This window comes from Lolium perenne, chromosome 7 (genome assembly GCF_019359855.2).
Source record: "Lolium perenne isolate Kyuss_39 chromosome 7, Kyuss_2.0, whole genome shotgun sequence".
NCBI classification, from domain to species: domain Eukaryota; kingdom Viridiplantae; phylum Streptophyta; class Magnoliopsida; order Poales; family Poaceae; genus Lolium; species Lolium perenne.
In genome coordinates, this window is record NC_067250.2 from 253,124,556 (window position 1) to 253,148,925 (window position 24,370).

Consider the following 24,370-nt stretch of genomic DNA (forward strand, 5'->3'; position numbering starts at 1 on the left):
GGAGAATCACATACCGAGGAGGATGTGGTTTCGTCGAATGATGCCTGGGTGGTCCATGAGGAGGTCAAAGCTGGGAATGATGACGACTATGATGAGCATGGTCGCTGGTTACGGGGATCATTATATATGCATCTACAAAGATGGAAACAAAGATTATATATTTGTAGCACATCTGTTTATAAACTAGCCTACCAAAACATTTTACATTGTGAACCAGAGGCAATACACCTAAAAGCCTGATGTAACAAAGTTGGCAATTCCACAATTTCTCGATAAAGGGTTTTACTGCTCAGACTATTTAAGCAATACACCTAATACCTGCATACCAAAGATGCACACAACCGTCGGAACAGTAAAAGACACACCAAGACGCTACAAAAGAGTGGTATGAGAAAAAAATAACTAGTCATCTGAAATAGCGATTGGGTTTCTTAAAACACATTGGGTTTGAGCGAGGAAGAATAGGCCACCGCAGGTATCGGCACTTCGTTAGTTGGTATATTACTACCCCCTCCGTCCCAAACTATGTTGCGTATAAATAAATTTTAACTTATTGATGGTTGCAGGATATTTCCGTGCTCCAGGCAGGTGGCCACATGGAGGAAATTCCAGGTGCAACGCTGCATATACATATTTTGGACTCGACCTTCCCCAAACGGGCCAAGGAAATCCAAAGTGTCATCGTGAGGAGACCTTTTTTCTCATGCTTACCAAAACAAAGTACATTTCTGTGTTTGGGACGAATTTTCAGGACGCAGGACCCCGCGTCAGAAAATTCAAAAGCAGAAGAGGAGGAAAAGAAAAGGACTTGACCCACCAAACTTCTCTGTGACTCGATCGTTCCCCATCTCGCGGCCTCCGTATCCCCCCTGAGCCAGCACCGCCGCCACGCCTCCAAATCCCAGCCGCCGCAGCCCCGTCTCGGCCTCCCCCACGTCCATGTTAGCGAAGCTCCTGCCGGTCGCCTGACGTAGATGCGGCCCGTGCCCACGCCCGCCGCCGCCGTAGATGCAAGCTTGTTTTGTAACTAAACTCAGCTTGTCGGAATGAAAAAAAAAGGAAAAGCAGTTTAGCGGAGATATTTGATTTGTATCTAATTTTTCGATGTGTAATATACTTGGTGGGAATTGATTACATGTTGTGATTTGGATATGGTGGTAGCGCCTGTGAAATCAATTTCATTTCAGAATTCTCTCATGTGAAATTACATAATGGAGTAGTATATTATTATACGTTTATTAGAGTAAGTACAATAAGTTCTAGTCAGCTGGCTACAAAAATTAAAATAATATATTTGTGTCTAGTTGGAGAAGAGAGAAGAGTAGAGAGAGAGTGTAAGAGCAAGTACAATAGGGTCCAGTCAGCTAACTATATGACATTAAATAATATATTTAGGTGAGTTGGAGGAGAGGGAAGGGGAGAGAGAAGATGGTGGGTTGTTATACAATAGCCAGCTATTGCACGTGCTCCTAGGCACTTTGTGAGAGTGAAATATGGGACATATGTTAGTAAAGTACTTCATTCTTATAGCTAACTATTATAAATGTTAGTTATATGGTGACTACAAATAACATGTCATCTTGTTATAGCCAGCAGTTGGCTATACTATTGGAATGACTCTAAGTGAGCTCTTATGCATAGCACGTGCTGCTAGGCAAGTTGTGTCAATGAAAGATGGGCCATCCATTAAGAAAATAATACATTCTTATAGCCAACTATTATATTTGTTGGCTACAGGTTGACTATAAATAACATGATATCTTGCTTAAACCAACTAGATTATTGGAGTTGCTCTTATGTTTCCTTGCAATTTGCAGAAAATCGAGGGGCACACGTAAAGGAAGGAGCTTTACATTTACATGAAGGAACCCAACGTAAAGGAAAGGAAGTCAGCGATCCTAGATGGAGCGCTCGGAGCCATGGTTCTTTCACTTTCCACAACGTGGTCCAATTCTTGCTTTCTTGCAGAGGAAGACCCAAATTTCCTTAAAATGGAATCGATGCGTAGGCAATTAAGCATGAGTTCATCTTTTCCCGCGCTGGAGTTTGCCAAATGATTTTGGATTTTGGCCCAAACGAAAGTTTGAGCCCAAAAAAACTTCACGACCGCTATGTCCGGGTCCCAGCCCACCTTGCTCCCAACCTCCCAGCGCCGCCTCCCCCTGCTACCCAAAAATCCCCTTTTTCGCCCCCTCCGGCGCTGGCAGATCCCGGCCAACTCCGGCGAGTCTCTGCCCCGGCCACCAATCGCCCCGACACCCCTTCCTCCTACTCTCTCTACTCCACAACGTGAACCACCAAATTGGAGCCCCCACCACAAACCCTAGCTCACATCCCGGCTGTACATAGGAGCAGGACATCAAGCTTCGATCTTGGCGTCCATGGCGGCGGCGCGCGAGAGCGGGTGGTGGTGACATGGCTCGGTGGCCGTCTGGACCACGCGGAGGCGATGTTGCCGGCCAGCAAGCACGGCGACCTCATCCACGCCCGCGCCATGCACCGTCGGAATGCGCGTCCGGTCCTCTTCCTCCTCGTCGTTCCCCATCTCCAGGATGGCCTCCACCGAGACCTCGCGTCCGCTGGCAGAAGCACCTGCACGGGCGCGACTTGCTGTGGGAGACGGAGAGGTCAGGGGGAGGAGCGGCGTGCTTTTGCCGGCGCCGCCGCCACGGCTCGGGCATAGTGCCGTGCGAGCACCCCTGCTCCGGCCTAGGTGCAGGACCACCCAAGGATAACTAGCTGTGCTGCCTGTCTCCATGGTATGAATCCTAAGGTTCTAGGCCTAACATTCAGAGCTGCTGTTAGTTTTCTTTGCCACGCTTGTAATGGTTCAATGCTTGTTTGAAATAGAGGCCAACATGCCCTACATGTCGTTTCATTCATCTACCATCTGCATATACTAGTACATCAGACCGTTACTCTACTGCAATGTAATCTGAAACTTCTGAATGTATATAGTCTGCATTTATTCTCTGAAAATTAACCGATGCTTTAAGGTCCAGGACAACTGAAACCTGTGAGTGCATATTGTGTGATAACATAGTAAAACTAAAGATTTGTGATCATTCTTTTAATTCCACCATCTGGTTTGTAAAGGAGATTTAGCTGCTAGGATTTTTTGGTGTTGCAATACTAGTACATGCACTAGCTGTATTAGACTACTAGTATCAGGCAAGAAACATTTGCTTTAATTGGACAAGTCAACTAGACCATGGTTTTTCTTGCTCTTAGTGATTCCAGCGTATTCAACTCACGTAGCACTATGCATGCTTTAATTTGCTTCATGAGTTTTTCTTCTCTTAGTTGATTTCGGAGGATGGTTCATGGATATATGAGTTCGTATGTGCACTGGACGGCATAGAAAAATGAATTGGTTCTCTACCTTGCTTTACTAATTAATCAGATCATTCAAACATGCTTGGCCAAGCTTAATTTCTTTAACCTATACTGTCTGCTGTAGAACAACTTGGCCAGGCTTTTTTTAGTCTTTCACATATACTGCCACAGATTGAGATGTATATTCATTTTTCTTCAATTCAATTAGCCAAATCTTATTTATGCGAAGGTAGCCTTAATTGTACATGTAGGTTATGACAAATTTGACATGAAGGCGATGAACCGGGTCGACGTTAGACAGATTCAAGGCTGCCAGGGAGCCTGCACGGCCACCCCAACTCGCTGCTGACTGTCAGGCACTACGTCCTCCCGGTGTTCAGGATTGACAGCTTTTTGTAGGTTTGCTCCGCCCTCTTCTTCATGCTGTACTGTAATATTACGACAATGGCATTCAGTTCTAGCAATAATACTCACATGCTGATGGTTGTTATTAGAACTTAAAGAAACTTTGTTGTTGTTAATAATCTGGTGATGATTACATGTCCTGGAGCTCAACGCCGACGCGGCGACCTCGATGCCACTTTCCAGGCCCTCGTTAACTTTGGCCCCAAGAGGTTGAGTTTCTTTCCTTGGTCGCCCTGGAATACATTACTGCCATGCTATGCAGTAGTGTTATGTGTGTTGTGTTTTGGGTCATGGCCTTTGTGCCACGGCCTTGCCTGCATCTTGTGGTAGCCATGCACTATACTTAAAACTTTTATGCACTGTTTGGTATGTGCTAGCCTTGCCTGCATCATGTGGTAGCCATGCACTATACTTCAATGTTCTCAGGCATAAGTTTGGTGCGATGTAATTTTGGTTTGATAAACCTCTATCCATTTTCTTAGGATTTTTGTGTGATGGCTTGGTCCGGATCATGGAGCCGCTGGAGCTGGTTCAAGGCTGGAGTTGGCTGAGTGTAGGAATGAGGATACATGTGTTTGGTTTCTAGTATTGAAGAATATACTACTCCTTCATCGTATCCATAGTTTTTTGTGAATTACACCCCAGCAGGTGACGAGGTGTAAGAGCATCTCCAGCCGCGTCCCCCAAAGCGCGCCGGATTGAGCGTCTGGGGGACGTATTTCGTTGGTGCCGCGTTTGGGGGATGTCGCTCCCCAGTCGCGTCCCCCAAACGCCGCCCCCAAAATTTAAATAGATAGAATAAAACTCTTTACTAATATTTAAATCGGTTCAACATAAACAAAAAATATATAAAACTTCGAAAAACATAATTAAATTACATATAAATTATTTTAAACTACTACTTCTTCTTCTTCGATGATGGCCCTGCCTCGTCGTCGTCATCACGGTGGTGCTTCCTGCTCGTCACCTCTTCCGAAGAGGCGGTGTCGGCCGACGCGTCGGAGTCCTCCTCGTTGTCGCCGGTGCTCGCCGGCTGCGCCTTGGCCTTGGCGGTATTGTCCTTCGCGTCCGCCTCCGCCTTCGCACGGGCCACCGCCGCCTCCTCTGACCCTTGTTCCTCTGCGTCCTCCTCCACGCCCAGCCATTCCTCTGCGCTGTCAAGTGGCGGGAGGAAATCGTCGCCGCTGCTGGGCGTCGGAGCTTTCTCCCACCAATGGCGCCATCCAGCAGGCTTTCCCTCGCTGGAGGTGTCGGACGGGAGCTCGGAGATGTAGCTCATCGTCGCTGGAGGTGTCGGTTGCGGCCGGTGAAGATCCAAAAGCGCCGACGTACGGGTCTTATTATTGAGCGCGGGACGGCGGCGCAGAAGTCGAAAAGAGCAGCGGTTGCTCTTCCGAGGAGTCCCGACTCCATTCCGGCGGTTGCCGCGTCATCGACGCGGTTGCCAATGCAACGGTTTCGCTTCCCGGGAACTGCACCGTCGCTACGTAGGCGGCGGCTAAGCTTCCGTGCCGCTGACGTGTCGGCCCCGCCACTCCCCGCCTCTCATTTCGTTGTGTCCGGCGTGCCCGGTGCGTCCCCTGTGGGACGGGGACGGGCTCGGGGCGCCGAACACCGAATGGGGGCGCGCCGGACAAAAATGGGCTTTGGAGGACGCGGCTGGAACGCATTTTCTGTCCGGCGCGCCCCAAATCCCTTTGGGGGACGCTTTGGGGGACACGACTGGAGATGCTCTAACAGTTTGGTCTGTAAAAATATTGTAAACTCTTGGTTGGTTGATTGGACTAGTGTTGATTAGCACGGCCGTGCAGTGGGTGTCCGGTGTGCATGTGCTGAATTGAATTCGTTCCTTGCATATTTCTGGGCGACGCCTATTGAGAAAAGGGGAGAAGAAAGAAAACAAGCAACTGCAGCAGAGTTTGAATCGATGTTTCCTCCTTCTTTTTTGTTTTGGGAAAAGAAAGGAAAGGAAAAAACAAGCGGGACGATGGATGACTTTGCCTGAAAATCGACGCTGGCGCCCGTCCGGACGATGACGCGGGAGCAGCTCGTGCCGCTGTCGTTGGTCATCACGCGTGAGCAGCAGTGCCGCCAACGGAAGCTCGAGTAGCGCCTCCTCATCGCCGAGCGCGATGAGACCCTCCGCCTCGAGTTAAGGAGGAGGAGAAGAAGGTGGCGGCGAAGGCGAAGAAAAACGGCAGAGGGTCGTCCACCATCATCCTCTCCTCCTCCTCCTTCGAGTGGACTTCGATGCCGGTGTTGGAGACTACTCCGAGCAGCCACTCGTCGGACTACGACTGGGAATCGGAGTAGGATTAGACTAGTTTAAAATAAAATGTCGCGATGTATCGTAGAACTTTTAATATATTTCGTATGTTGGATTAAATTTTCATATTTTGTTTGATTTATTTTGAAACGAAACGGTCCAACTAGCTGTTTGCGACGCGACGCGTGCTGCATAGTGGCGCGCCCGGCGGAGGAGCACTTTTCCCGCCCGAGCACGCGCCGCAAAATGGCGCTTCCAGCGGGGAAACTTTCACCGCCGCGCGTGGTATCTTGGACAGCGCTGTGCAACGAAGGTATAGCACGCGGATATATGGCGTGTTTGTTGGAGATGCTATAATAAACGACTTGCGTACCAATGCACTCGTAGAGGAAGGGAAAGAAAAAGAGAGGATCCTCGAGTCGCGCCAGAATTTGTTTAATTAATCAGATAGGTTAATTATTTGGTTGGCGAGATTCATGCGGAGGTTTGGAATTGTTTCCTTGTTTTTGTTTTGGGAAAAGAAAGGAAAGGAAAAAGCAAGCGGGACGATGGATGACTTTGCTTGAAAATCGAACGGAAGAAGCGCATCGACCGCAGCTGTCGCTGTCTGCAAGGAAAGGTGGGAGCGGAAGAAGTGCCGGACAAGTCGTGCGCGAAGGAGCGTTTCGGTTGGACGCGACCGAGCCGGGTCGTGAGTGTTGGGTGTGCCATCTGCGCGCGCGTGTGTTAACACGTGGACCCGGATTAATTACCGACCCGTTCCAGTTCGGCAGGCGCGTAGCACGTGACGCCACCATCGCCACTGTTCCGTCCTCCGTCTCCACGGCCGCGTCTCACATTCTCCCATCCCCACCCGTCCGCCGAGCCAACGCGAGCCGCCTCTCTTCTTCTACCCGGCCGCGCGCGTTAGCCGTTTCTACCTGGATGCCAGGAATGGGGAGGCGGGGCGGCTGATGCGTGCGCTCGGTCGAATCCTTCCTGATCACCAGGTACAGTAGCTTTGGATTTGACAAGACAACCAAATCGATCGATGGATCCAAACTGTGCACTTGTTCCATTCTGTCATGGTGTACACTGTAGAGTGAACTGATGCCTATATGTTTGCTTTGAATATGGGCATATGGCTCTGGGCTGTGGTATAGATATAGAGTCCAATTTCTGGCATTGGTAATTTTGTTTCTACTGGGCAGCTATCGTTCCTTTCGCCCACTGAATGCATACTGGTTGCAAGAACAAAACAAAAATAGCACGGACGGCCTGCATCTGAAGTAATAAAAGCTTCTCCCATATGTGAGGCATTTTGACACAAAACTTAGATGGAGCAATATAATAGTGAATCATAATCTTGTTCAGAATGCACATTCTTTGTTTATGGGCTTCTATTGACTGTGCTTTATTATGTGCTTGTATAATGTATGCCTGCAGAAAATGGTGCATGTTAACCTGCTAAGAACTGCTGTTCTTTCAACCATGTCGATACTCATCATGCCTCTTGAGGCATCAGCACTGACGTGTCAGCCAGCTAATTCGTTTGCCGATATGCCGATTTTTATTGCTGTTGCTCTAATAGGAGCTGCTGTGGGTGGTAAGATACTCAGATAATTCTCACGGGCATGACCGATATCTACACGTGTTGTCGGCGAAGAGATATTTCCCACTGTGCTAATTTTGTTTTTCTCTGTGATCTTACATTATAGGATTATTAGCCCGGCAAAGAAAAGAGGAATTGAAGCGATTGAATAATCAACTTCGTCAGATTAACACTGCTCTTAGAAGACAGGCACAGATTGAATCGTTTGCTCCTGGCCTTACTTATGCGCCAGTAGGGAGAGCAACAGAAACTGAGGTTATTGTTGATCCCAGGAAGCAGCAGTTGGTGGTAAATTTGAAAAATGGGAAGAACTACATGAGGAATCAAGACCTTGATAAGGCAGTAACAGAGTTCAGGACAGCTCTAGAGCTCGCGGAAAGCATAGGGGATCGCTTTGAGGAGAAGAAAGGTGCACGGGGATTAGGTTAATTTCTTCCTGATAGTGACCATCAAGGATCATACTGGTTTTGTTCATTGATAAAGAAAAGTACATGAATCAATACTGACCCTCCACCATTCTAAGTATAATTTGGTCTGACCACACAATCACTAAATGGTCGGTGACCAATCCTGTATAAGCATCTGCGTCCTAAATCTGTTGTCATATCTCATATACCACCGTTAGCTAAATTGTAGAATAGCAGAATGCCCCATGAAATAAGTTTAATTTTGTATGTTTTTTCATCTAGGTTGCATTTTCCACATCCTTGTGTTAAAGTTACCCCCGCAAGCAATTCCATTACTGCTCCCTACCTGAATATATTCTGTAGCTGTAGTACACAAAGGTTTATTTTGGTAATATTCTGGGAGAACAAGCAATTGTCAAGTAATGATCTGGAAGTTAAAAATTCTCATATTTTATTTCAATCGATGGCTGATTCTGCATTTTATCTGTACACGAGCTGATCTTTATCTGTATGTATGCAAAGCTTTTATAACTTGGGGCATTCGCATTTACGTATACCAGGAATTTTTTTAAGCCACTACCGTTGTTGAATCTTACAGTTTTGACACCGTTTGAAACTTTGCCATTTGTCTCTCCTTTGAACACCTTTATCTACCTTTTCAGGTGCGTTTTTGTTCATATTTCTGCTACGTGATTCATTTGAAGACAGCTTAAATTAACCTTAACTGTTGTTAAAAAACCCTCAATGGGTGATGGCTTATATTTCTCTCAGGTGCATCACTACAAAGGCTGGGACAATACAAGGAAGCAATGAGCTGGTACTACAAGGTTCTGGAGCTATCCAAGGAAACGGGCGAGGATTCAGGCTGTACCGAGGCATACGGCGCGATAGCGGACTGCTACGCGGAGCTCGGGGATCTGGAGCGAGCCGCGAAGCTGTATGACAAGTACATATCAAGATTGCAGCCGCACGATTGAGCGCTTGGCCGCTCTCAGAAATAAAACTCAGCTTCCTCCTACTGGTTGGTTGGTTGGTTTTCGGCAAGAAGAAAACGTGCTGATTTTACTCGTCTCTTAGCTTTGTCAGGGCGCTTAAATTGTTACTCCTGTATATAAATCGCAGTGGCCCATCTTCTGTAATCCTTTTCCACGAACTGTTAACTCAGGAACGGTGCGTTGCAGATGATCATAATCCTGAGTTTTTTTTTTTTTGTCGCGAATTATCATATCCTGAGTTACACATGAATACATGATGCAGTAGCAACTCCACCTTGTCTCGCGATCGAGCCAACCAACGCGATCCATTTAAGAAAAACTTCAGCAATCATCCACGAAGGCATGATCCGTCGTAGTGCTAGGCATCTCGAGCAGGCTGATCTAAAAGATCCGTTTCTATCCGTTTAAGTCAGCCTGGCCCGCGGACAAGATGTGTCTCGCGGTTAGTGCGTGTAGCGGCGCGATCCATTCGGTCTGCTGGCTAGTTAGCCCACGCACAAGAGATAAATAAAATGGCACGAATCTAAAAATTGCGTGAAAATCGTAGAAATTTCATTGATTTAAACATAATTTACATAGTTTAAAACTAAAATCTAAACTAAATTCATGTGTCGTCATCTTCTTCGTCGTCGGAGACAAGGTCGACGAAGGGCGGGGACGCCCACAGCTGCTGCACCCAAGCAGGCACCGCCGCCGGCTGCACGTACTGTAGAGGAGGCGACGACGCGTACTGTATCGTTTGCGCGAATTGCGGTGGTTTCGCTAGCGGCGCGTACGGCGGAGGCGGTAGAACCTCCTGGCCGTCCTACTCTGCCTACGGTGGCGCGTGCAGCAGCGGTGGTGGCAGCGGCAGGGAGGCTACATGCTCCGCCACCATTTGCGAGAGCTGGACAACGTCCTCCAGCCTTGGCCATGACCATTTGGCCTCCTCATCGGCCAATGACGTGGCCATGGCAGCGGTTGTGGCCGCATCCTCGTCGTACTTGTCCGGGAGGACCGCCTCCAGCTTCACATCGGCTCGAGGCACGTCCTCCATCTTGTCGTCCTCCTCCTCGTCCTCCCCGTCGTCCTCCTCGCCATCCTCATAGAAGACCTCGTCTTCGCTGTCGGGAGCGTCGTCGCCGGGCATGAAATATCGGTGGCCGTGGATAACCCGACGCGCCTCATGCTCCCAGGCAAGGAACACGCGCCAGAAGTCCTGCCGCCGGTACACCTCCTCATGTTGCGTCGCTGGCAGCATGCGCTCGATCCGGCGTTGCATCTCCTGGAGCAACGACTGCCGGTCCGTCGGAGGTGGCGGAACAGGGAGCCTCCCCCTGCTCAGGTGCCACCCGTGCGGGAGGGAGACGTAGCGGTGGCGGCAGGGTCGCCCTGCGCCCGCCGCCGCTGCACCTCTAGCACCGGCACGTAGCACCTGTTGCGGCCCGTTCGGCGTGGAGGAGGAACTTGCACCACCGCCGCCGCCTGTGGACCAGCGAAGAGATGTGGCTGCAGGGGTGAAGGCAGGAGATGGGCGCGCGTAGGGAGTCCTGGCGGCGCCGCCGGCCGGACGAGGAACCAGCGTCGTAGTAGTTAGCAGTTTTCTTCATCCAGCGGGACAACTTCATTGTGGGCGAGATCGTGCGTGCGAGACTAGCAACAGTGGCGATGGTGGGAGTGGGGGAGAAGATGCCGGCGCGGCCGTGGCTTAAGTACCGTTGGCCATCAATGCCGATGCAGGAGCTGAGGCGGCACGCGCAGCTTTCAGCACCATCATCTTCAATGCCGGCGCAGGAGTTGAGGCGGCGGGCGCAATGGTGAGGGATGACCTTGATGGCAAACATTGTCGCCGGTCAGCCTTCAACCATCGGGTCGCTTCCAATTGGGCCCACGGCACACGTGGCCGGACACACGCAACGTCCGCGCCGACGCATCGGTTTCCCAAATTGGGGGCACCGATGGGTCACAGTGGATGGATCAGTCCTTTTGCATCGCCCCGCTGGAGCGTGTGCGGGCTGTCCGTCTGTCCGCGGGGACTATTTTGGACAGCCCAGGACCATTTGGGTCAGCTCGCTGGAGATGCCCTTAGAGCACCTATCGGCGCATCCCTCGAAGGGAGTTAGGGGGCACGCTTGATAGAAAGCCACGCCAAGCCGCGCGCCCCAAAAGCCAATTCAGTTAGTCGTTACCCAATACGGTGTTCGACGTCTCGAGGCCATCCCCGCTACACAAGGAATGCCCTCGGCGCCTCGGGTGGAAGACGCACCCCTCGCCATGTAGGTAAAAGCAACGTGGGCCACCTGCCAGTGCCTAAAACCAACACACTCCTCTCCCGCCTCTATTTCACGACGCTCCTCGCCTTCCACTGTTACTGATTTCGTCGGCCGTCTCGACAAATAGTTTGCCTATGCCTGATTCCACAATGCTTCCTCTCACCTAGCCGCCCCCGTTCATTTCGCCACTGGCTGCTCGCCGACTCGGCCCCGAATGCGGCGGCTACTCCAAGCGTCTACCGCACACGCAAGGTGTTTGATTGTTTGTTTGGTTGGCGTTATTGTTGTTGTTTCTTGTCTCTCTTGTCGCCGCTGTTTTCATTAACGACTTCTCTTGCATGTTAGACATGGGTAGAGATGCAAGATGATGATCCATCAAATGATGGAGGACGACAACGCATTCGACGCCTATGCTTATGAGCACTTGTTTATTCCTGCTTGACTTCAAAAAAATACATGTCGCCAAGGAGAAGGGGCCACGGCGTGGAGGTTCCAAGCGTGGGTGAAAGAAATCAAAGCCCCGACAGAGAATGGAGACGCTACAGGATGAGCAAAGGATGTGTTCATGGAAATTCTTCAAGACCGTGAGAGAGCGCGGCAAGTATTTGAAGCTGAAGCATGACGCCGTTGGCACACCTGCTTTCTCGTCGATCTAGATCGAAGTGAACGACTACCATGGAGATGCTTGCATATGGAGCCCTGTCGATGCACATGACGACTACGTTCGCATGAATGAGTCCACTGCCATCGAATGCATGTATAGATTCTGCAGAGCGGTGGTGCAAAAGTTTGCCAAAGACAATTTGAGAGGGCCAAATGAAGCATGTGTTAGGATCATGACACAAAATATAGCAAAAGGATTTCCTGTGATGCTTAAAAGCATCAATTGCATGCACCGGTTAGATCATGGTGTTGGCGATGCTTCGGCGTTGGCAGCGTTTCGCGGTTCAGAAACCTAACTCGGGGCAGCGGACAGCTGATATTTTGGGCGCGGTGTGAGGATGATTACGGGCGAAAGCTCAGTGCATCGTAACCCTCTTGAGGCATCATTGTCGAGCCCCGACTCGACTCGGTGTCGTTTCAATATCTGCGATGGAAGTTTTGGTTTTTCATGTTATTTTTTTATTTTTTCTTTGATCTGCTTTCGTAAGAGATTTTTCTCTCCACTTGTATCAGTTCGGCCGGCATGGCTTTGTTTATAAAGCGGGCTGAAAGACTATTCTAAGGAGTGGATATCCTGCTTGGCAAGACGACCTGAGAGGCGGAGACCCGGTTAAGTTTACCCGGCAGTCGTCGTCGTCGTCGCTTTGTTGGGTCGTCCGTTCTGCTAGTTGATTCGTTTCTCCTGCATGTCTTGACTAACCGTGGAAAAATGAGTCGTCACGTCTGCTCAGAAGCGATATTTTCAGTGACAAAATGTACGAATGCATAGAAGCTGCCAAAGCTTACAATCCTTAAGAAAAGTCATTAGTATGGAATTTCGAAAAAAAAGTATGGAATTTTAAGGGCCAACATGATCCTTTTTTCCCGCTGGGATCGAGATGTGTCTATAAATATGGGGCCGTCCTTCAGCAAGCAGCAGCATATGCACACCTCAAACTCACCAGGATACTAAGCCAGCTAAGCTGAGATTGGATATGGGGTCCTTTGCTAAAGCTGCGCGTTTCCTGGTGCCTCTCCAGATCGCCTTGTTCGTCGTCTCAGCCGTCATCATGAACAGCTCAGTCTGCCATGGAGCTCGCGACATCAGTGGTTAGTGCTTCGAAATTGCTCATTTCATCCTCTTTTCATCGTCCCAGTTTCCTTCTCCATCATGAAACATATATGGTCCTTATCCTAGCATTTTGAAATTCTGGCTTGAGAAGTTCTGACAAAATAATTAACCATGGATGCTCGCGTTTTCTCTCCAGCAGGAATCGGCTACCCTTCTTTGAACCCTAACCATCCTCCGTGCGCCAGGAAACCGTGCCCGTCGCCTGGTCAGCCCTACACCCGCGGACCCCCTCCCCCAAACAACGGAGGAATTGGACGGCCTTGATGCATCATGTCTCCCTCTAGCAGTGCAAGTTACTACCACGATCTTGCACTGAATCGGCAGCAATATTGTCTCGTGTACTTACGTTATGGTTGTGCGAACATGAAACTTCGGTTCAGAATTAATAAAAGACATTGATGAGAGCGCACTGTATAGGTAAGTGTTGCTTCCTATTTGATTCAGTCTAGCAGCATCGTGCTATTGTGTACTCTAGGCATGAAGGCTGCCGGCCGAATTAAGCTTTGATGTGAAATGAGGTGACGGATTTCTTTTGTGGTTGCAGGAGTTTGTTTATGTGTGTAATTATATGTATCAACTGAGAACAGACCGTCGGTCTGGTGGCAAGACGTGCGGGAGCGCATGCTGCCCACCTGGGTTCGCGCCTTGGGCTCGGCGGATGCTCGGGAGTTTTCTTCTAAAAAAATACCAATGGGTGCTAGTGTCTGGGTTGGTCTCGTTTTAACTATATGTATCAACTTATTTTTCGATAAAAAGAATATATTAATATTGCGAAAATACTAATTATATCCAACCACTGCAATAAAGTAGTTCCCTAATGGCAATACGGACATTGGCGGAGCTGCATGTACCCAAGGGGTGCACGTGCTCCAGGGTAAAAACTAAATTAACCTTGCAATCAGCTCCAAAACTAGTGCGTGTACCCCTATAATACATGATTTGTGCACCCTGTTAAGTCAAATCAGCCCATCTTACTAGGTTCTGCACCTTGATTGAGTTCGGTCTAGCTTCGCCACTGAATACGGATGCACCTATATGTATCAACTTATGATCTTATAAAAAATAATAATAGGAGCTCATGACCTTAATTGTTTGCAGTTAGGCCCCTCGTTTATATGTGAGGTTCGTGTGCCCTTGCCGAGTTCCATCCACCGGTTACATAGACTCGTCAAAGAGGTGAGACGTGAACCATAGCAGGCTAGATCTGGTGGCTCAATCCCATGTTTCACTCGTCTCCGATAGCCGCTTTGCTGAAGGAAATGAGGGGAACAACATGTCAACGCATAGTGTCTGTTCTGAGGTTTGTGTGTTGCGACATGACCTACAAGGTAAGGGGTCCAACCATAATGTGGCATGCCTAGAGGGTCACAGCATGGGGCCTCTTTTCCCCACATTGGACATCCCAGTGACTCCGAGTGTTTGTGGTTTTTTCCATTGAAAAAAACATAAATAAGTATTTTTCCTCGAATTTCTTGATGTCTGAAAAGTCTTTCAAACACAAAAAAGAGATTTTTCTTGCCTCACATAATTAAATAGCAATTTGAAGATGTGTAATATCCTAAACAATTTGAGATATAGCCCATTAGCTCGGGATCTTCCCGTTTAATTCTGCAATAAGAGAAGCACAGCCATTCCTTACGTTAACAGGTGAGGGGAAATTAGAGAGGATGAACCGTACACTCTCCAACCCTGCAATTGCTTCAGCACTTTTAGCATTTGGACAAAAGGGGATCAAGATCCCGGATCAAAAGGATAAGCTCTCCTTCATCATTACAAGAATATTTCCTCACGCGAATATTCTAACTCCTTCATAGAAACTAGCATCACTATTTTTTGTTTGCGCGGCCTTGCCCTGGTTTTGTCCAAGGAAGTATGGATTCTTATCATGTTTTGTTTTGCATCAACTTTGCTCATAACCCTATAATATCGTACATCAAGATGTGATTTTCTCCTTTAATGTATTAACTACTCTCTCCGTCCCGGGGAAGTTGTTGGATGGGTAATTTTGTGAAAACATCCTCGGAAAATTCCGATAAATGCTCTAGTCCATCCATCTTCTACCTCCCTCGCTTGCTCCGAGTTCCCTTCCCAGGCCACCATCTCCTGCGTCGCCGCACCATCATAGGCCACCATGCCCGCTCCCATGCCGTCCAGTTCCCATGTGCCTCCTCTCGCTCCATCTCCAGCCAGATTCCTCGATCCCTCCTTCGAGTTCTCTCCTCCGCACCTCCAACCACTCAACCGTGCTAAATGTCAATTTTTTTTCCCTTGATTCGGACCGGTCGGCTGAAAGGATCGTATGACACCTATAGGAGGGGGGCGAATAGGTGTTTTATCCAATTTTAATTCTTTTACCAATTTAGGCTTGACATAAAGGTAAATTCTCTAGATATGCAACTATATATGTGAATTTACCTATATTACAAGATGCAAGGAAGCAATACACAATACAAGATACAAGTAGTGAAGTGCGGTAAATGATAGAACTAACCGAGGTGGAGCACGTGGAGACACGAGGGTACGATTCTTGTAGTTCCTTCCTTGTAAAGGGAAGTACGTCTAACTTGGAGGAGTGTGATGCCACGAAGGTCAACCAACTCCACAAAGGCCTCACCCTATTCTCCGGTGAGCAACACCACATAGGCCTAGCTCACGCTGTACTAAGCGGTTGCCTTAAGGTCGCAACTGACACCTTTACACAAAGCTTGGGGCACGCATCCACAACCGAATTGGAGGCTCCCAAGATGTAACCACTAAGCTTTACACGAAGATTAGCTTCGAGGTCACCTCAAAAAGTCCACTAAGAATGATGGTGAAATACAAATTCCTTTGCTGGAAATATAGATCTAGGTTTTCTCTACCAAATCCTCATGTATGGTGAGATTTGAGTGGGGGAGTAGAGAGATCTAGAGAAATGAAGCTCTAGCAATGGAGGTCAAGAAGATATGCAGGAAAGTTGACTTGATTGAGGAAGAAGAAGCTCTTTTTATATGCCCCACGTTGGACCGAGCCGTTGAAAATTTCCTGACCGGTAGTACCGGCAAGATTGGGTCGGTACTACCGGCCGCGCTCGATGACGTGTCGGAGAGGCAGCCGAGCGGGGGCGTGGCGGCCGCAGGGAGCGGACAGAGCGGTACCACCGGCCCCTGGCTTGGGGTGGCCGGTACCACTGGCACCGGTACCGGTCGTGGTACCGGCATAGGGTCGGGGCATACCGGAAGCCCTCCTAGCTTTGCCGGTAGCAAGGGCGGCACCACGAGCGGTGCCACTGGCGGCTGCCTGGCGGTGGTACCGGCCTGCCACCGACGGTACCACCGGCCTGCCACCGACGGTACCACCGGCCAAGGCACACCCCGCGCCCACGCCCAGCTTTGTTTCTTCCCTTTTTTCCTTTTGCTTTCTTTTTTCCATTCCTTTCTTCTTAATTTCTTTGATGGACATTAACCCCAAATGAAATGCCCAGCTGAATAAAACTGAATAAAACTGATAGAACTCAAGGTCTTCTCCAATCAACATGAATTATCCATAGATCATTCAAGAGAGGTAGCACGACACCAATAGAGATCTTCAATCTTTTGGGCAATTTTTCGACAAACATTATCATCAATAAAATCCTACAATTCTATAACATCCCAATTTTCAAATTTTCAAACTTCATGCATTGCATTCATAAGCATCATGACACCATTGCATTTTAGGGAAATATCAAAGCTCTTTTCAAAACCCCAAAACCAAAATGGCACAATAGCCACATAGGCATGCATGCCAAATTTTTGTTTTATAAAAGTTTTATTTTATCTTAAAAGTGGTCTCATAGTGAAGGCCTTTTCACACGGAAACCATCGGTACCTTATTTGTATTTTTCCGCTTATTTTTGGTGCCTCAAATGCATATTCAAATATGAGAAACAAATAGAAAAAGAAAAGAAAAAAAAGGGGCCGACCCAACTGGGCCGACCCAGTCGGCCGACCGGCCCAGCCGGCCAGGCCCGCGCGCTCCTTCCCTCCCCCTTCTCTCTCTCCTGCCGCGGGCCCCACCCGTCAGGGGTTTCTTCCCCAACCCCCGCCCGCTGCCCACGTTCCCCACCCCGGCCACCACCCCACGCGCCCACTCCCTCGCGCGCGCGCCTCCCCCTCGGCCCTGAGCTCCCCTCCCCTTTAAAGCCCGCCTCCCCTCCTTCCGTTCCCCTCCCCCCTTTTCCCCTGCACCCACGCCGCCAGGCCGCTGCCAAACTGCTCGCTGGAGCTGCCACCCCTCCGTCTGCCCGCCACGGCCGCCCGGGGAAGCGCAACACCACGCTGCGGCCACCATCGGAAGGCTCTCGCCGCGCCGCACCCCGTGCACGCCTCAGCCAGGCCGGGAGACACCGGGAACGCCGCCGCCGGCCGCCATCTGAGCTGCCGCCGGTGAGCTTCCTCGTCGCTGGCCACGTCATCATCCACGTCGTCGCCACGTCAGCGCCTCGTCAGCCGCCACCTCTGCGCCACATAGGTCCCCCTTTTTTCTTTTATTTCTCTTTCCCTTTTCTATCAACAGATCCAGGCCGTACATGTTAGTTAGATCCTACGGCTTATAACGCTGATCTGCGGCGAAGGGGTACAGACCAATCGTGTTGCGCCACATGTCCTGGACACAACCCTAGATTTCGTTTAATTTGATTTTCGATAGTCCGCGCTTTGCAAAATTCATATCCAGAGATCTGTATGTCCAAAAATCACGAATCATATATCGTTGGAATCGTAAAAATATAAGGAACATTAAGGAACAATAAAATATGAACTTGCAGAAGTTTAAAAACCATTCATATTTAAATGCCTAATTGCAGTACTTTACCCATAAAATGAGTAATACACATCATTTTTGAGTGATTCTTTTTGCACATGCTTGCAAATGGAACCCTCTGTCCAGTAGTACCAAAATCAACATTTATCTACTATACCAAAATATCTTTTACAACTAATGGTAGTTACCCTTCGCTAGTGCGACATAGATGGTTAGCAATAATTCAACCAACCATAAAACTTGACCATGGCATCATGCATGTAGTAAGCAACCAGAGAACAACTAAGAGGTGTTATCATGTTCAAGATACATATTGCATTCATGTTTTCTGTTTGTGCATGCCAATGTTTAGCGCCATGCTTATGGTGCATTGTTTTCCGATTGTAGATTGTGATTGTGCCGACTGCAACACGTGTGCTTGTGAAGATTGTACCAAGTCTCCACCTTATCCAGGCAGGTGACACACCAATCACAAAAGTCCCAGTTTTTATCTATGCACAGTAGAAATTTTTGTAGTATACATGTGTAGGGTCCTATGCTTGCTATGCAATCCCAGTAGTCTAGCTACCCCTACTTGACTTCTTTGTCGCCATTAAATTTAGTTGTTGCTCAGCTATGCTATGAAATGATTTTGTCAGTGAGTTATGGAAAAACAACTAAGTTTAATGAACTACCAGGGTGGAATTGGTATTGCTCGGGTTATGTTGAGTGGTTCCCTGGGGTCATGTCGTCGAACCTCTGAACCGCCAGGTGTATCGCACTTGTGGACAGCCACCCAGGAACAAAGAGATTGTAGACAACCTTGCTCATTAGCTACCGTACAACCACATGCTAATATGGGCTCTGGCTTGATGGAGTATGTTGTGAGAACCCGGATCCTACATGACAGATGATGTAGGGGAATGTAGGTTGGTACGGGTCCGTAGAGAATGGTCTGGGGGATCACTTCGGAAAAGTCTTGTCCTAGTCAACATCTGTCCATTTGAGAAAAATGTGCATCATGGAAGAAGAGCAGACTAATGTTGGAGATATGCCCAAGAGGCAATGATAAAAGTGTTTATTGTTATATCTTAGTGACATAGGCATCCCCAATGGGCCTGCCGAAGATGGTACCCGGGGTTTACTGAAGGCCCACGACTCGATGAATATGAAGATTCGGAAGCCCAAGTTAGTATTAAGGAAAGCTAGAAAAACATACTTCTAATCTTTCGGGATGAGTTAGAAACCTTCCCGGACTCTGTAATGTGTGTACTACGAATCCCTCGACTTCACCTCCTATATAAGGGGGAGTCGAGGGACAAAGAAAGGATCGATTCATTGTCTCACGCAACCCTAGTTTTTACATCGTCGAGTACTTTTCGGCTGAAACCTTCGAGATCTACTTGCCCTCTACTTCCACTAAAACCCTAGTCTACAATCCGTAGGCATTGATAAGTTAATCCCTTGTCAATTGGCGCCGTCTGTGGGAATTGGAGGTGTCAAGGATCTGATCTCGATGGCACGATCAAGATCGTCGACTTCGTCAACTGCAAGCAACGCAATGGAAAGAGGTAAACAGATCGAAACTGGTCTAATTGATTTTGTTCCTCACCCACCCTCCCGTTTGGATGCATATGCGTATCTGGAGGAGCCCATGGAGATGACGTTCGGAAAGTTCCACTTCCGCGTCGAGAAAGAAGGAGCGTATCGTCTCGAAATTCCGATCTCGTCGGGATTATCAGCGGTCGATCCCGATTTTTCGAGTTATGCATCGTCAATCGAGTCAGGCGACGAGGAGACTTCGTCGCCACGCTTCATCAGTACTGCGGCAAGCGAAAAACTCGCCAAGATCTTCAGCGACATATCTTTCGAGTCATCTGCGGACTCCGATATAAGCGATGACCCGAGCAACATAGACAGCTTCAACTTCATCGACAGATCCAATGTTGTGGGGAAGGTCTTCACCACTCTTTATGATGGTGTCACCAAACCCGACAAAGTTCAGAATCCAAAATATCATCAGATCTATGCCATTGGAGAGACAAGTCGCCCACAGGAGGAGACGTCAGAGAATTTCGACGATGCGGGAAATCCGTATGTCGACCCTGCAGACCTCACTCGAGGTTTAGGAACAAAATATGTTGGGCCTGGAGTGCGGCAGATGATACAATTTCCGCAGGCAGTATGGGATAGAGTTGCGAGAGCTATTGATGGCACATAACCAATGACTGTAATGACGACACCTGAGGAGTTACAAGCATATCAATATAGACTCGCACGTATCAGACGGGAGCTCGAAAAACAAAAAAATGAGTTGGATAGGAGGCAGGAAGCGGCTTCCGCGTCAAGCAGGCGAAGGGTGGAGTTGAGTCGACAATCTGGTACTTCGGGAGATAGTCACAGAGCAGCTCGAAATAGGGCAAGATCGCGGCTGCAAAATATACCTGAGGCAGATAGGGAGAATTTGGTTCAAAATCTCGACATGTCCTTTATGTCGATAGATACAAGGGGGAACATTATCCCTAAGACACCAGAAGCTGGGTACATGGCGACGCAGGCTTTCATCCTCGCATCCAAACCACCTCCCGGAGATCCAAGAGAGGCATTGTACAATATGGCCATGGCAGGAGTTGGTGCCATGGGAACGGCATTTATAAATTCGCCTCCCGAAGGATCAGCAAGGCAAAATAGTCCACGACCTGCTGCAGCAGCGCCAGTTCCCGAGAGAACAAGTGGGCCAAGAGATACAGCAGCCCAAGCACGGGTAGACAGAGCACGACAAAATAGAAGGGAACATCGGCATTCCCCAGAGATAGATGCCGAGGATATGTGTGGGTTACCGTGCTTTACAAGGAGGGTCCGGAAAGCTCGGGTTCCTTCAGGGTTTAAGTTACCCGATAATTTCAAAAAATTCGATGGCCTGCAAGATCCCGAGGATTGGCTAGTCGATTACCTTGAGACGGTGAAGCTGATAGGTGGAACCAGAGCGACAGCCATGCAGAGTATTCAAGTACACCTGAGTGGAGCCGCAAGATCTTGGATAAAGAAGCTTCCTCCGGGTTCCATCGACAGCTGGGATAGTTTTGAGGATGTATTCGTCAAGAATTTCCGATCCACCTGCAAAAAACCCGCATCACTGGAAGAGTTGAGATCGTGTCGACAAAAGCATGATGAATCAATGAGAAAGTACATCCAGAGGTGGAACATCATTAAAAACTCGGCAGAGAACATATCTAACGAGAGAGCAATAGATGCGTTTGTAGCAGGAATTCGACGAGGAGATTTTGTCGAAGACTTGGGGAGAACTAACCCAAGGACAGTGTCAGCATTGATGGAGATAGCAAACAGATGGGCAGACGGAGAAGATGCTGTCCACAATAAGCGACACAGGTCACCGGAGGAGGACCGTGGTCGAAATTTTCAAAATAGACGGCGATTCCCTCGGCAATTCTCGAGTTATGATGCTCCTGATCAAGTATCGGCTGGCTTTCGGGGAAGCACTGGAGGAAACAATAGAGATGAATATCAAAGGAGTAACGAGCAGCGAGGCGACAATAGAGATGACTCTCGGAATAACTGACAAAATAGTGGACCAGGGTTTCAGAGACCTTTTGTATCCCCTGAGGATATGATGAACGGGCCATGTCAGATGCACTTCTATGTCGACAATAATGGGAAGAGGCAGTCAGGACATCTACAGAAGGACTGTCGAAATTTTCAAGCAATGTTGAGGTTTGCAGGGCAAGCCAATGCTCAGGCAACAAATAAAAACCCCCAGGGGCCCAGGAGTGAGATCCGCCTACCATCTCCTCCCGCAATTACGGACGAAAATAGACACCCGCTCAGAATAGCGGCAGCACCACACCCACCTCCATATATCGACCCCAATTCTAACGGGACGGTTTCGATGATTCAGAAAGCTAGGCCGTCTAACAGGGCTCAGAAAGTAATTTCGCGACAAGTGTTCATGGCAGAGAAGATGCCTCCACCAACGACGGAGTACCTAAATTGGTCGGGACAGGACATTGGCTTCACAATAGCGGATCACCCGCAGCAAGTTCCTCGACCAGGGCAGTCAGCACTTATCTTACCAGCAGTGATTGCAGGATTCGACGTATCTCGAGTATTCATAGATGGAGGCAGCAGTCTAAACCTTATGTACGCAGATACACTAAGGAAGATGAACATTTCTCTAGCAAATCTGAAACCAACTGATACACGTTTTCATGGTATCACGCCAGAGAAGCCAAATTATCCGTTGGGGAAGATCAATCTCGATTTTCAGTTTGGGACCCGAGAAAACTACAGGATAGAAAGGCTGGAGTTTGAAGTCGTGGATTTCCCGTCGCAATATCACGCCTTGCTGGGACGACCAGCATATGCCAGGTTTATGGTGGTACCACACTACACGTACCTGTTGTGGAGGCTACCTGGGCCTAATGAACCAATTACAATCAAAGGAAGTTTCGCATTAGCTGATAAATGCGACAAGGATTTTCATCGACTGTCAGAAACCTTCGGGATGCAAGCAGAATACATGGCGTCAAAGCTCATAACTGATTATGACGTGTTGCCAGATGTAGGAAGGCCTCTCAGGGAGCCAACCTTTAATACCACGAAAGACTCGAAGGAGGTGCAGATTCACCCGACAGATCCAAAGAAAACGACATCCATTGCAACAAACATGGACCTCGCATAGGAAAGCGCGCTCGTCGAGTTCCTCCGTGAGCACTGGAAAATCTTTGCATGGTGTCCAGCTGACATGCCAGGAGTACCCAGGGAACTTGCCGAGCACCATTTAAACATGGATCCAATAGCGAGACCAATCAAACAACCTTTGCGGCGTTTTTCGGAACCAAACCGTAAGGCTATGCTGTCAGAAATTAATCGACTCAGAGAAGCTGCTTTTATCAAGGAATTACATACAGAGGCCACGTGGGTAGCTAACCCATTGCTGGTCCCGAAGAAAAACACGAAAGTCCTTCGCATGTGTGTCGACTTTACGTGTCTCAATAAACATTATCCAAAGGATCACTTTCCCCTCCCAAGGATTGATCAAATCATCGACTCCACGGCAGGATGTGAACGTCTTTCCTTCCTGGACGCATATTCTGGTTATAACCAGATTAGACTAAAAGAAGAAGATGAGGTCAAGACAGCGTTCATTACACCTTATGGCGTGTTTTGCTACAAAACAATGCCCTTTGGTCTGAAAAACGCGGGAGCAACATATCAGCGGATGATGCAAAAATGCCTAGCAACACAGATTGGAAAAAACATACAAGTATACATTGACGATGTCATTATAACATCAAGAAAGGGGTCAACATTGATCGAGGATTTAAAGGAAACCTTCGACAATCTTGATAAGTTTTGCCTCAAGCTAAACCCGACGAAGTGTTCTTTCGGCATCCCTGCGGGAGAACTTCTCGGGTTCCTAGTCTCAGCAAGAGGGATTGAAGCCAATCCAGAGAAAATTCAAGCTATCGTAACAATGAGGAAGCCAACAAAGTTAAAAGAAGTACAACAGCTGACTGGGCGAGTCGCAGCTTTAAGCAGATTCGTCGCCAGACTAGGAGAAAAAGCGTTGCCGTTCTATGCTCTAATCAAGCAAGGAGAGAAATTCCAGTGGAATGAAGAGGCCGACAGGGCTTTCGAGGATCTCAAACGCACAATTTCGACACCACCAATCTTGGTGGCGCCCAAGGAAAAGGAACCCCTCTTGTTATACATTGCAGCCACGCCTCAGGTGGTTAGCACGGTACTTGTAGTTGAAAGAGAGGAAGAAGGAAAACTCCATGGAGTACAGAGGCCAGTATACTTCATCAGTGAAGTTTTATCTCCCTCAAAACAGCGGTACCCGCAGTACCAAAAGTTAGCATATGGAGTGTTTACAACCGCAAGGAAATTGCGGCACTATTTTTCGGCACACCCAATAATAGTGGTCAATGAGGCGCCTTTATCCAATATACTAAACAATCCAGAAGCTACGGGTCATGTCTCCCTTTGGGGAATAGAGCTTTCCCCTCGGGACATCACGTATGAAAAAAGAAAAGCAATAAAGTCGCAAATTCTACCAGACTTCATCGCAGAGTGGATGGAATTACAAAATACGGGACCCCCGGATTTATCGAGAACCTGGACTATGAATTTCGACGGGTCTAAGAGATTAGAGGGAGCTGGAGCAGGCGTAATATTAATATCACCTGAAGGCGACAAATTAAAGTATGTCTTACGAATGACGTTTCCAAACGCATCTAATAATGAGGCAGAGTACGAAGCCCTCATACACGGGATGAAGATGGCGAAGGCTTGTGGTGCAACTCGATTAAAAATCTTTGGCGACTCACAGTTGGTGGCTCAGCAAGTCATGAATCAATGTGATGCGATCCAACGATAGTATGATAGCATACAAGGAAGTTTACAACGAGCTGGAGAAGCTGTTTGATGGGTGCGAAGTAAAACACATCAGCAGATTAAGCAATGATGAAGCCGACGTTTTGGCAAACATTGGGTCGCAGTGTCTTGCGATTCCACCAGGCGTATTTTGGGAAGAGATAGCCGAGAGATCTACAAAGACGAA

The 24,370-nt window shown here is 48.4% G+C and overlaps 1 protein-coding gene and 2 long non-coding RNA genes across 4 annotated transcripts in view; all 3 read left to right on the forward strand.

The window, feature by feature from the left end:
* Window positions 1-8,996, forward strand: part of LOC127313360 (protein FLUORESCENT IN BLUE LIGHT, chloroplastic-like) — a 39,310-nt gene extending 30,314 nt beyond the window's left edge. The window contains exons 1-4 of one of the 2 annotated variants that reach the window (XM_071823221.1): window positions 6,889-6,996; window positions 7,433-7,592; window positions 7,705-8,022; window positions 8,777-8,996. In XM_071823221.1, the coding sequence (XP_071679322.1) occupies window positions 6,961-6,996; window positions 7,433-7,592; window positions 7,705-8,022; window positions 8,777-8,982 (720 nt within the window). In that variant the 5' untranslated portion in view covers window positions 6,889-6,960 and the 3' untranslated portion in view covers window positions 8,983-8,996. Of the gene's footprint in view, window positions 1-6,888; window positions 6,997-7,432; window positions 7,593-7,704; window positions 8,023-8,776 lie in introns of those variants that run through there. The other variant, XM_051343884.2, reaches the window with a different exon arrangement.
* Window positions 2,127-4,380, forward strand: LOC127313363 (uncharacterized). Its single transcript, XR_007858938.2, has 3 exons — window positions 2,127-2,759; window positions 3,588-3,950; window positions 4,224-4,380. It is a non-coding gene; the product is annotated as an uncharacterized lncRNA (long non-coding RNA).
* A 3,822-nt stretch (window positions 8,997-12,818) lies between the features above and the next one.
* On the forward strand, window positions 12,819-13,809 carry LOC127313364 (uncharacterized). Its single transcript, XR_007858939.2, has 3 exons — window positions 12,819-13,004; window positions 13,163-13,443; window positions 13,571-13,809. It is a non-coding gene; the product is annotated as an uncharacterized lncRNA (long non-coding RNA).
* The last annotated feature ends 10,561 nt before the right edge of the window (window positions 13,810-24,370 follow it).